We start from the raw sequence: 12,829 nt of genomic DNA on the forward strand, positions 1-12,829 counted from the left end.
TTGAGAGTAAGTCTGGAAAACTGAGATAAACATTACCTGCATCTCATCAACCCAGTTCAAGAGATCTTGGACAAATTTCATATTGACTTCCTCTTCTGTCAAGTTCTGATCCAGCAAAGACGACTTGAGAAGGGGCTTGCGGATCTGCATTAGCTTCAGAGTCTGTAATGAATTTGGTTCTACCCCTAAACTGAAGTTTGGGGCTACTACTGATGGGAACCCAGGTGTATACGCCGGAGTAACTGATGGTGTCAGGCGGGATGTCATCCCAGACGACAAGCCAGAGGTCACACTAGAAGATGTCAGGGAAGGGGTTAAACTCTGGGTTAGCCCAGAGTTCAGACTGGGGTGTAAGGTCTGTGCAAATCCTGAGTTTAAGCTTTGAGTGATTCCTGAAATCATGAGCTTGGTCTGCTCCGTGGTCAGCATGCGTCCTTTGCTGTACACTGAGGAACACTCGTTCCTTAAGGCCATAATCTCATCACGCAGCTTTGCAACCCTGTGGAGAACACGGAGGTGTTTGAGGTGGGACAGAAAAGGCAAACTGCCGGCTTTAGCTGGTGTTATCAATACTGGGTCTGCAATGGTCTCCATCAGTCAAGTACCTCTACAAGACGGTAGCGTGGGCCCAAGAAGGCATACAGAAGATCTGCTTCCAACCCTTGTTCTGCAAACCTACTCCATGTTATCAGTCTTTATCACTGTCATTTATAAGGGACATAATTACATACCATAAGGCGATGGTTCTGCGATTTGATATTTAGGATAATAAATTTTATAAACTAGTCTGGTATGAACATACAGTTTTCTAATTGGATCTACTTATTATCTACATAGAGAATAACTAGTGGCTCCTAGAAGGGAAAATTATTGGTTCAAACATGATTTACAATGTTTACTTTCATACGCACACTGACAGAGACTATGGCTTGCCAGGTTCTCGTCTCTCTGCTCCCATAACCTACTCAGAGAGGTTTTGGATTTGCTGTTTCTTTTTTGACAGTCATTTTCCTCCTGAGGTACAGTTTTGCTATGTAGCTCCTGCAAGCCCTTGTATCTGTGATTCTTTCCCTTAAGCCTTCCTAGAGCTGGAGACTCCATGTGGGTGCCACCCTACACAGCTTTACCTACACGCATGTGAGAACTTTTCTTACACTTTTCCCTTTTCTAATCATCATCACCATCATCATCACCACCACCACCACCACCACCACCATCATCATCATCATCATCATCATCATCATCATCATCTGGAGGTCTGAGGACTAAACCTAGGGCCTTAACTTTGCTTACTTAAATATTCACTCTGCCTCTGGGTCACATAAAAAGACCCACATAAATATCCTAAATACTTTGAAATAAGCATAGGCATTTAAAATATTCATTTTAATGACTCCAGTATTTCTGTAACAGTAAATGTTAACAAGACTGAGGGAATGGCCAACCAATATCCAGCCTAACTTGAGACCCATCCCATGGGCAAGCACCAGTTCCTGACACTCTTCCTGTTCCTGACACCAGTTCCTGATACTCTGCTATGCTTGCAGACAGGAGTCTAGCATGGCTGTCCTCTGAGAGGCTCCACCCAGCAGCTGACTCAGACAGATGCAGACACCCACAGCCAAACAGTGGCTGTAACTTGGAAACTCTTATGGAAGAACAGGAGGGAGGATTGTGGCCTCTAAAGAGATAGGAACTTCACAGGACGACCAACAGAGTCAACTAACTTGGACCCTTGGGCTCTTAAGAGTCTGAACCACCAACCAAAGAACATACACAGGTGGACCTAGGCCTCCCCACTCATATGTAGCAGAGATACAGCTTGGCCTTCATGTGAGTCCCAAACAACTAGAGCGGGGACTGTCCCAAAAGCTGTTGCTTGTCTGTGGCTACCTTGTCTGACCTCAATAGGAGAGGAGGGGCCTAGCCTTGCATGCAGAGACTTGAAGTGCCAGGGCTGGGGAATACCTAGGAGGGCCTTACTCATTCAGAGGAAAAGGGAGGGGGATGGAGAAAGGATTTTGGGAGTGGGTGACAGGGAGGGAATCAAGGAGCAGGATGTAAAGTGAATAAGTTAAAAAAAAATTAGATTTTAAAAAGTTAATTAAAAACATTGATTCTACTTGTTCTCATCGAAATATCACAATTCACACATTGTATGTTGTATATTCCCATCATGCTCTGACCTTAATACTGAAAAGAAATAAGGATCGCTTGCTCCTACCTCTGCACCAGGTGATCAGCCTGGTAGTATTTCCCATCAATCAGAATCTGCACGTCAATCACATGCTGGCGTAGAAGGTTCTCACATTCAAGTATATACCCGGCAATCTCCGCTTCATTCTGAAACTGCACACCCGATTCTAATCTTTTGGAATCCTGTATTTAAAAGAACCCGGCATTAATTCTGTAAAACGGAGGTCAAAGCCAGCTTTAAACATCAAACGTCAAAATACTAGAAGAGACGACCTATTTGGGCTTTCTTTCTTTTGGTTCAGATGCATGTTTGCTGTTCACTCACTGCCTCCCAAGAAAGGAAATATCAACCATAATCCTTCAGAGCTTCTGCAGGGAACAGGTTCTAGTAGTCGATCAACTGTTATGGAAGGTTCCAGTTTACCCCTCTACAGCGAGCCCTGACCCCTGAAATCAACTTACAGACTGGAGAGCATTTCGGGCAAGGATGAGTTTGTCTTCGCAGCTGACACTGTCCCTCTGAACTCGGGTAGCAATCTGCTGCAGCGTGTCCAACCTACAAGGACAGAAGGAAAAAAAAAAATCTTTTTGAAGTCAAAGAGCTCACCAGTCCTGAAAAAAAAAATGACCCCGGCAAGGAAGGAAAGTCAGCTTCACATCCAAGACTGTGTACCTGTGTCCATCCAAGGAGTCATTGCTGAAGCTAATGCAGGAGTTGATCAGAGTGGGACCACAATGAACGGACAGGAGATTCTCGTTGGAATCTAGACTAGTCCGAGTGCTGGTAGTGTTACTAAATACAGAGTCACTGCTACGGTAACTGTAGCTACTGCTCTGCATTTTCGGTCCTGAAATGATATCCTAGGACCATGTAGGACTTCTACGAGGAGAAAGCTCACCGACTACCAGGTGAAAGGGCGGTCTAGGCGGAGGGACGGGCCTTTAACGGATCCTTAAATATGCTTCAGCGTGCATATGCAATACACTGCAAATACTATGCTGATAACTATTCAAAAGAATCCTGCCTAAAGCTATTCATTTGCTTGCTGAGGTCTGCCTTTTGTAGCCGGCATTAAAGCTCTGCAAGTACAGACAGAACAGGATGATTGGGCGTCACTGGAAAAGATATGCCAAATGTTTTCACTAAGAGTCATCCAGCTGCAACCACCTAAAAAACAACTCAGGTACCCAGGAGCCCAGGTATCAACCAGCGAAGGTGATTCTACCAATACCAAGCACTGACTAGAAACACACAAGCTCAGATCACACAGCTGGACAGATGCTGGACAGCAAGCAGATGCCATGTGCTTCATAACACAAGGTAAAATGCTGAATCAATAAGTCAATAATCAATCAACAAGCACACAAATTTAGAAACCAAATCTGTTTCCATTTGACCATCTTTTCATTTGTTCACCGCATTAAATTAACTGGAAAAGCATTCAATTACTTTTCTTTGTGTGATGGACTCTCGGTCTCTCTCAGTAAGCCACTACAGCTCGGATTCTAAAACCCAAAGACTCCATGCCAAATACTGGCTCAGTAACTAACTGCAAATGTGTCTGGACTTGCTTCTCCTTCACACAGACTAGTACAGAACCCAAGAACATCATCGATTCTTTCCTGTTTGTCTTCTACATGCTCCAAGCCACACAGCTATAACTTGCAATACCTGGTCTGTGCCAAGAAAACAAAACAAAACCTTGTGTCAAGAAAATTGAAGGCTTTTACCCAAATACCTCCCTACCTCCAATGCTACAAGACCAAACTGACATTTTTGGGCTCTGAGTTAAAATATTTTCGAAGGGCATTTACCAAGTAAAATAGAAGAATTAAAACCAGGAACAGCCGCACCTTACACTCACTACACAGTTGCTGTGTACCAGGAAAGGAAACACTTCATAGACAAAACCTCATCTCCTATCCACAACCATCAAACATGGTAGGTACTGTTACATCCTACTACAGATAGAGAAACTGAGGCCTAGACACATAAGAACTTGTCTGTGATCACATGACTTCCAAGCTGAAGTAATAAACCTAATCCAGAATAGACTGGCTCCCAATCTTGAAGTCTTGACTGTTCAAAAGTGTCACGTGCAGGAAACACAATCCCCAGTGCAGCACATCCAGCCTCGAGGGTGTGTAAGAGCAATGACGTCATCAAGGCTCAACCCTCATGAATAAATGAGTGTCATTATCAAAGGGGTGGCCATTTGGCTCTCCTGCTTCAGTGAGCATCTGTTGTCTCCTGTGCCTATCTAGTTCCTCACCGGCCACCCCACTCCAGTCTCCCCTCTCCTTTCTGCCCTCCACCAGAGGAAGGTGCAGCACAAAGGTCATCAGAGATGCCAGCCCCAGACTGCATCCCTCAATCTCTGCAAGTCCGAGTCACCAACTTCTTCCCTTTTTCTTTTTTTAAAGTATGAGACAGTCTTTCTATAGTCCCGGCTGACCCACAACTTTCCCGGCCCCTGTTTTAGCTTCCCAAGTGCTGGGCTTACAGTAGACTTAGACATAACACGAGCCTAGATAAGAAACTTCTTTTGTGCTATGTGTGCAGTCTGTAGCAGTACAAAGTGGATTAAGATGCGCATTAAAATTCAGCTACCGCTATAGTGACCAAAAATATCTTTTCTTGGTATCTTTAATTCAAATGATTCGCTTAACGCTTCATTTTAACTATCTCTGAGAGCTTCCATCTGAGCGTTTACAATCACTTCATTTTGATTCAGAGGCTCTGTTTATAGAGACGTTGTAACTTTATGATTTAACAAGGATGCAGCTAGTAATAAAGGCCGGACTTGCCTTTGCATTGATCTATACTCTATTAATTATCTTTGACACATTATTCCATGTCAACACTGAAGTCGGTGTCTGAGACAGTGAGGACATAGCAACACTGGGTGTCTCTGTTACGTGCCTAGCATTGAGCACTGGTAAGGGACCCAAAATGGTGGCTTGAACGAAACATGAATAAATATGAAATTACAACAAAGGTAAGCACGCTGAGCAATACCCAAATAATTAGTCATTAGAAAAATGAAGGCATGTGACCCAGCCTGAGATACTACAGGAGGGAACATGGGGGTTGAAGTCTAGGAAGGACTAGAAGTGAAGAGAAGCAGGGAGTGAGACAGACTCCCTGCCAAAAGAACAGACCACCCAACCCCTGTGAAGAGGGGAGGGTGCAACCCAGCATAGGAGCACTCCTCAGAGACATGCCTTTAGCTGTGAGGAGGAACACGGGGACAAGTCTCATGTATTGCAGTGGGGCTGCAGGATTATGGCCTCGAGGGAATAAACACACGGAACATGGCTGGGCAAGCAGCTCCATGTAGAGAATTTGCCTAGAAGTTCTAGAAGCCTCTCACTTGGCTGAGCGGGTGGGTGTACCTTCCTGAGCGGTGAGGTACAGTAAGAGCACAGGCTGGCCTCTGCCTCACTCATTCTTCCAGTTCTTCTGCCTCTGCTTCCCAAATGCTACAACTGCAGGCATGTGCTGAGCATCCACTTTTACGTAGGATGTGGTGAGATGAAACCCATGGTTTTGTGGATACTAGACAAGTTCTAACTGAACACACCCCGGCCTCTATTGCCTTTTAAAGGGAAGGCCTTCCACTGCCCCAAGGTCACATAAAAAACTTCAACAAGAAACATAATAGTTAATCCCTAACCTAGCAGCTTCCAAACTTGGTCACTGATAATTTAAGGTCCTTTTGAGAAAGACTTCTGGGTGTTATTTTGGTTTTAAACTACAATATCCTGCTAAATGACACTCCACACAGCAATCCAACCTACTAGGTCCTTTATGTAGTTACTAATTTACTCTTTAAACTGTTCTTGTTAGCATTTCTAGGTAAAGAAATGGAAGGGGAAAAAAAAATCTAAGAGACTTATCCAAGGCCATACCAACAAGTCAATGTAAAATGTAATTTGTGTGGGCCTTGGGTCTCGTGAGAGACCATGTCTCATACAACATGAAGACAGCTCGTGAGGAAAGACCAAAGTTGAACTCTGCCCTCCACATGCACATACATATAAGTGCCCAGGCAGACATGAACACACACACAGACTGAGAAACCAATCAACCAACCAACAAAACAAAAACCATGTTCTCAGAGCATGTGGGTTGAGACGGTCCTGCAGCGGGCACAGCACTCAGACAGCATCCCTACCTCTCCACCTCAGGACGAAGCGCCTTCTCTCGCTCGAGCATGGCTATGATGAGCTTGCCCCACTCCTTTTCGATGTCGTTCGGATGATAACCTTGAAGGAGTTTGATGCGCCCAAACTCGATCCAAATCTTAAGGGAACAAGAGAATTAACGTAGGGCAAAGAACCAGAGACAACTTGAGCGTGCTTCGAAGGACCAAAGAATATTTGGCTCACCTCTAATAATTTATACAGTCGTTTAATTTTTGATTTCTCGGTCTCCTTTGGTGGGATTTCTTTCTCTTTGAACTGTAAATACTGATTATAAAGTGCCTACAATGAAAAGGGAAATGAATTATGGTCCAAGTTCACAGGCTACTTGCATCGTGTCACTGATGGAATCAGTGCTCCAGGTGTGTGTGTGTGTGTGTGTGTGTGTGTGCGCGCGCGCGTGCGTGCAGTTGTGTGCTCTTGTGTGCTGGGTTGTGCAGGGATAGATAAAATTTTATTTAAAAATTTAATTGTTGATCTCAGCCATGATTCAACATTTGCTACACAGGAATCTAAACAATAAACAATGGCTCTGTTAAAACACCCTGCGCCCAAACATATCCTTGAGAGTCTGAGCTTTCCAAAGCTCACACAATGGCTTTTAGCTTCCAGAAAAGAGTTTGGTGCAATTCCTCGGCTCTATCCTGGAATCCATAGCAGCTACCTAGGGCTAACCTGTGGCCTCGACGTACCACTGTCGATTTCGACAGTTTTTTGTTTTAGGGGTTGTTTCCTCACAACAGAAGGTGGATGTTACTAGCTGATGTTACTGCTATAAATGTTCCAGTCATGTAATTATCATGCCATCAGTGAGCCTCATAAAGTATTATTATTATATTCACTTAGGAAAAAAAACTTTCTAAACTTGCATGAATAAATACTTTCACCTCTAATAAGTACATATTAATTAGTTAAACATAATCTACGCTACTTTAAAACACACAACACATTTTTTGTAAGGGTCTATAAAGGTTTGTGAATTTGCCAATTCCTCAGGATATGTTTTCTTTCCCATATTCCACACTAGCAAGTAACCTGTGTGAACGCTCACACTGTAAAGATTTGCAGACGTCAGAGACCAACATGTATTTTCCTGATGGTCAACAAACAAGCAAACGAAAAACCCAGAAATGCATTTGGAAATATTTGTACATGAAATCCAAAAACTATATTGAACCAATCTTGTAGGCTGCTATTAGTCATTAATCACCAAATGTTATTATATGCAAAATGTTGTTTGTGGCACCAAGCTGTAGTATTACGGCAGGTTTTCAAGCCCTTCTAGAATAGTTCATATCCACAAAGGAAGGCGTCTTTAAAAAAGACCCTATAAAAAAGGTCTTTTTTTTTTTTTTTTTAATTATTCAACAAATACGAAGTAACTCTGTGCCAAGGACAAATTCCCTATGGCAATGAGAAGAGCCTCACCACAGATGTTCTGAACAGATGTGAGAACAACAGAGAGTCTTCATGGGGCCTGTGCTATGTCATTACAGTTTCTGAGATTCCAGTCAGAGTTAAAACAAAGCTTATTAAGTCAAAGAATTAAGGCTACTCTGTAGTCCTATTAGTGGTTTGTGAAAAAATAGACTCCTTTTGCTAGTTCAAATACAAATGTATAAGATGACATAGCTTAGTCTTTGATAAGCTATGTATTCATGATTCTTTTACATTGCTGTGATATCTCTTTCTCAATGATTATATCTAAGACCACATAATTAACAAAGGTTTTCCAAATCCTGGCCACTAATATCAGCCTATGGCCATCAGTGGTAAATTCACTTGCACTCTAGATGGATCTGTATTTAAAATTCACAGCATGCAGGATGCGGCTTGTACTCTACAAAAGAAGCCCTTGGGCAGTTTATAACCTGACTCAAGCAGAGAGGCATGGCTCTGACCTCTGTGTGTGAGCTTCCCGGGACTATCCTGTTCCAGCATCCAGTGGGCTCCTAGCATTTCTCACTTATGTACAATCTGACAGTGTTAGTTTCAGAAATACTTAAATCATACCTTCAATTCTGAACAAATTAAAGCTTGGGGAATAAGTTCTTAAAGATGTTGTTGCTATAATTATTTAATTATTAATATTTATCTCAACTTTTTTTTTTATTACCCAAGAAGATGGGTAATAAATTTGCCTAGTAAAAATGTATTAACTTGCCAATGGCAACTTATCTTGAATGCTAAGAGTATGGGGTTAACCTAGCATTAGTTTAAAGTTTTCGATCAAATCAACCCCTCGGGACGTCTGTGATATACCAACCTTTAGTTCTAGAGGATTGTTAGGAAATGTTCTCTCGGACATTGTGACCACGTGGTGTCTAATCCACTGGATGAGGTAGTTCACCATATTCTGGTATTCGATCCATTTGACTTCAACGTCCTAGATAACAAAAATGGCAGGAAAGGTTTGTATCTACAGATAATAACACTCTTCTGCAACACAACTTATCAGACACGTTTCTACAAGGCCAGGTGTCTCGAGGCTTGACAGAGAAAACCAGGTAAATGGTTTCTTAGTTTCCACGCAGCTACAATACTTTCTACACAAAGAAAATTTAAAACATGCTATCAACATTTGGCCACTAAACTAACCCAGTCCCAATTCTGATCCGAAGATAGTGGCTGTCTGGGTCACTGCATTAAAGTTTCTGGGGGGAAAAAAAATAAACTGTGATCTGAGAGGTTTCCAGAGCTCAACTTAAGGGACACAATGACTTACAGAAGCCAACCACCGAGCATATAAGTCCCCCCAGTCTCTGACACTCAACACAGGTACAGATGTAGGAACCAGACAAGAAATGGTGGGATTTTCCAGTACTCGTTAAAAAAACTCTTTTAACAGGGAGTTAACAGTTATGATACTACATTTCTGAAGGATTCTTACAAATGGCACAACTACACTCACTGTTATGTGATAAAAAGCAAAACTTTTAAGGTGTAATATCTTTAATCAGGAGCTATTGTCTGACTAGGGAGAAGAGAGACTCATAGTAAGAGCACCGGGGTGCAGAAGCTACTCAAATGTTCCAATGGCAGAAACAGGCAGCACGTGCTAAAACATGGAGGGAAGAATCAGGATACACGTGTGCCTTGCAAAGGTCACCAGAAAGCCGGAGCCACAGCTCTACCGTAACAAGCAGTGTGTAATCACACGGCTGAAGCAGGGTGTAGGAAGAGTGTGGGGAGATATGAGTCCCAAAGAAGGGATGGCACTCATACGGAAATGCTCTGCTTATGAGTGATTGGTCAATACTACAGAGCAATAGATGGGATTATCAATAATGATAATCAAAACACAGTCATGACTCCTGAAACACGTGCCTGGATTTTACCACGGAGCCTGTGAACGGTAATACTAACGATGGAATATAATGATTAATTTGGCATGTGCAGAGGTAATGGGAAGAGGGAAACGGAAAAGAGATGGAAAAGCTTAAACGCTCAAGGCCAGGCCTACAGGAAGAAAGAAGAGGTGACACCAAGCAAGAAGATAAAGGAGCGGGGCTGTAGGAACTGTTCGACAGCAGCAGCTCAGAGAAGGGAAACAGGAACATGCTGCATGGAGACCTAAAAGGTTATAATCTTCATAGGAAAGACGAGGGGAAGAGAAGAAAAATAAGTCTAGAAATAATACCACAGAGCGGAGACATAAGCCATCAGAAAAGCAAGCACGAGGAGTCTTCTAAGCAGTGCACATGTATCTATATCTTCATCTTTATCATCCGTGAGAAGGAAGGGAGGAGCCTGAGGTAAAGGGGCATGGCCCTCACGTGAACACGGATGGCTTCCTGTTCACTTCTAGGAACAGTGTTTGTCTGGCGTGGTTGTGTCAAAGTGCACATCTCGGTTAAACTGCACAAGCCTGAGAGAAATGCTACCTAGTGAGCTCCCGACAGCTAAAGCTGTGTGTCATGAACCGAGCTCTGGTCACTGGTATCTAAGCTTCACCTGTAAGTCAGAAGACAACTATCAATTAATTTCCCAGGGTCTTCAAAGTCAACTCTAAATTGTGCTCTAGAGTGAGATAGCCTAGCTATGCAGGATAGGAGAGCCAGCAGTTGTAAAGGGGCAGCAAGTTAAAGGGGGAATCCTTACACTTCAGTGACCCGTAGCTGTTGTTCAGAGATGTGCTGCGTGACTTTCAAGTCTCCTTTATTTGAGACCCAATGACTGTTTTTTCAGTTACACTTTAATTTCAATGATGGTGTAGCAACACCGTGAGACGCTCATGTGATCAGAATAGCATGTTAACCTAAATAATTAAATGGCATTTAAGATCTCTTTTTAAAGATCCTGAACTATAGTTACCAAGAAATTTGATTAACTGGTTATCAATGAACAAAAAGCTTTAAGTGCAAAAAAAAAAAAAAAAAAAAAAAAAGCCAACACTCACATTTGCACCAATGCCTTCGCCACCTTCAGGGATTTTGGGAAATGCGTCATAGAGGGAGGACACGTAGGTTATCACTGACTTCTCATCTGGGGAGGAGACATCGACATCTACAAGCAGCAAGAGAAATGGGTTATTTCATAATGCCAGGGTGACTTCTCATGAGATGCTTGTGCCAGCGCAGGTAAGTCAGGAAGACAACTCACCTTCAGGGTCCAGAAGTCTGATAACACCGATTTTTTCAGCTACATAAAAAGCATGCTCTAAGTTTGCAAGGTTGCTTTGAACAGCAACAGTATTCATGTCTATCAGGTCCGGCCTAGGGAAAAAGTGCACCGTGTTAAGTTTTGTACGTGCCAGTTCAACCTGACATCTGCCTGTGTGAGCCACCTAAGTTAGGATAGCATCTGCAAGTGCTAGTGTCAGAGCCAACCGACGCTTCCTTTAAGCCAGTGGTTCCCAGCCTCTCGAATGCTGTGGCCCTTTGATACAGTTCCTCATGTCGGAGTGATCCCCAGTCATAAAATTATTTTCATTGCTTCTTCATGACTATAATTATGTTACTGTTATGAACTGTAATATAAATATCTGCTATGCAGGATATCTAGAGTATGTTTGTGGCCCATGGGTTGAGAACTACTGCTTTAAACACTTAGCACTGCAGCACCCACCCCTTCCCCGCCTCTGTGGCACCCACCCCTTCCTCAGTCTCTGCAGCACCCTCCTCTCCATTCTTTGCTGCACCCACCCACTAAAATCTCCTTAGAATTTCCCTATCACTTTCTAGGGGCAACCTCTCTGTCATCCCACAGTCTCACAGGTCTGCTCAACACTGCCCCGCACACAAATAGTGGGCCTTCCATGTGCTGTGGGCTGTGTGGGAGGAATGAGGAGTAAGTTACTCAGAACACTGTTTAGCGGTCATCTGTGCAAGAAACTTCATTCAAGTCCATCACCAATCTTGGGACGAAAAGTAAACACAACTGTGTACTTTTGTTTGCTTGCTTGCTTGTCTTTTTATTATTTTTTTAATCTAAAGAAAAGGCAAGGCCGGGCAGTGGTGGTGCACGCCTTTAATCCCAGCACTTGGGAGGCAGAGGTAGGCGGATTTCTGAGTTCGAGGCCAGCCTGGTCTACAGAGTGAGTTCCAGGACAGCCAGGGCTATACAGAGAAACCCTGTCTTGAAAAACCAAAAAAAAAAAAAAAAAGAAAAAGAAAAGGCAAAAGTCTGACTCTCCCCCCTCCAAGTCTACATGTACCTACATGTACTTTTATTAGGTCTGAGAAAGAAGTGTTCATGGACCTGAAATGTATCTCCACTTCCTCTTTGTTCACAGGCCAGAAGATCATCACAAATACCTCACTGGCCTCCATACCCACCAGTGTGGTTAACATCCACCAGTAACAGCAGGAGAGGTAAGGGACAGCTCTCTACAAATACATACATACATACATACATACATACATGCATGCATGCATGCATACATACATGCATACATACATACACACACATATTTAAATCACAGACTCAGGACATCTACTGATGTCAAGAATGCTATACTAAAGAGATATGTACAAAAGTCTAGACCAAGTGTCTAAAGTTCTTTTAATAAAAAACTGTTCAAATTTCCTGGAGAAATAAGAACCAGACCTTCTGAGACTGCCAACCTCTGGGCAAGAAACAGCACGCTAGTGTGAGAACCCTGCCATTAGTAAGGAGCATAAACACTGAGTAATCCCGAGGAGAATGAATAAAGTCATTGAAGAATGAAGTTTTTTTGACCAAGAGAATAAAACAGAAAACTTCTTTCAGGATGATGTCATTTCAGAAGAGAACCAGCTGCACAACACAGGGAGTCTGAATGAGCCCCCTCTTCTGTCTTGAATTTAACACATTACCAGAACGGTAACTGGAGTGGAGGTCTCCTAGCCAAAGTTTGTAGCAGATAAAACAAATTAGTTAAGAAAAAAATTGTAAGGGGGGGGGAGGGGAATCAAAAGGCACTGGGAAAAACAAAGACTGTAAAGAA

General features: G+C 42.9%; 1 protein-coding gene across 22 annotated transcripts in view; it reads right to left on the minus strand.

The window, feature by feature from the left end:
• Positions 1 to 12,829, minus strand: part of Dst (dystonin) — a 385,515-nt gene that overhangs the window by 143,451 nt on the left and 229,235 nt on the right. For 19 of the 22 annotated variants that reach the window (XM_076915117.1, XM_076915116.1, XM_076915122.1 and 16 more), the window contains 8 exons: positions 11,005 to 11,117; positions 10,802 to 10,908; positions 8,669 to 8,788; positions 6,589 to 6,684; positions 6,375 to 6,502; positions 2,659 to 2,752; positions 2,225 to 2,379; positions 37 to 499 (listed from right to left, as the gene is read on the minus strand). In XM_076915117.1, coding sequence (XP_076771232.1) covers positions 37 to 499; positions 2,225 to 2,379; positions 2,659 to 2,752; positions 6,375 to 6,502; positions 6,589 to 6,684; positions 8,669 to 8,788; positions 10,802 to 10,908; positions 11,005 to 11,117 — 1,276 coding nt within the window. Of the gene's footprint in view, positions 1 to 36; positions 500 to 2,224; positions 2,380 to 2,658; positions 2,753 to 2,869; positions 3,136 to 6,374; positions 6,503 to 6,588; positions 6,685 to 8,668; positions 8,789 to 10,801; positions 10,909 to 11,004; positions 11,118 to 12,829 lie in introns of those variants that run through there. The other 3 variants (XM_034522037.2, XM_076915115.1, XM_034522038.2) reach the window with 2 other exon arrangements.

Source organism: Arvicanthis niloticus, chromosome 17 (genome assembly GCF_011762505.2).
Source record: "Arvicanthis niloticus isolate mArvNil1 chromosome 17, mArvNil1.pat.X, whole genome shotgun sequence".
Taxonomy (NCBI): Eukaryota; Metazoa; Chordata; class Mammalia; order Rodentia; family Muridae; genus Arvicanthis; species Arvicanthis niloticus.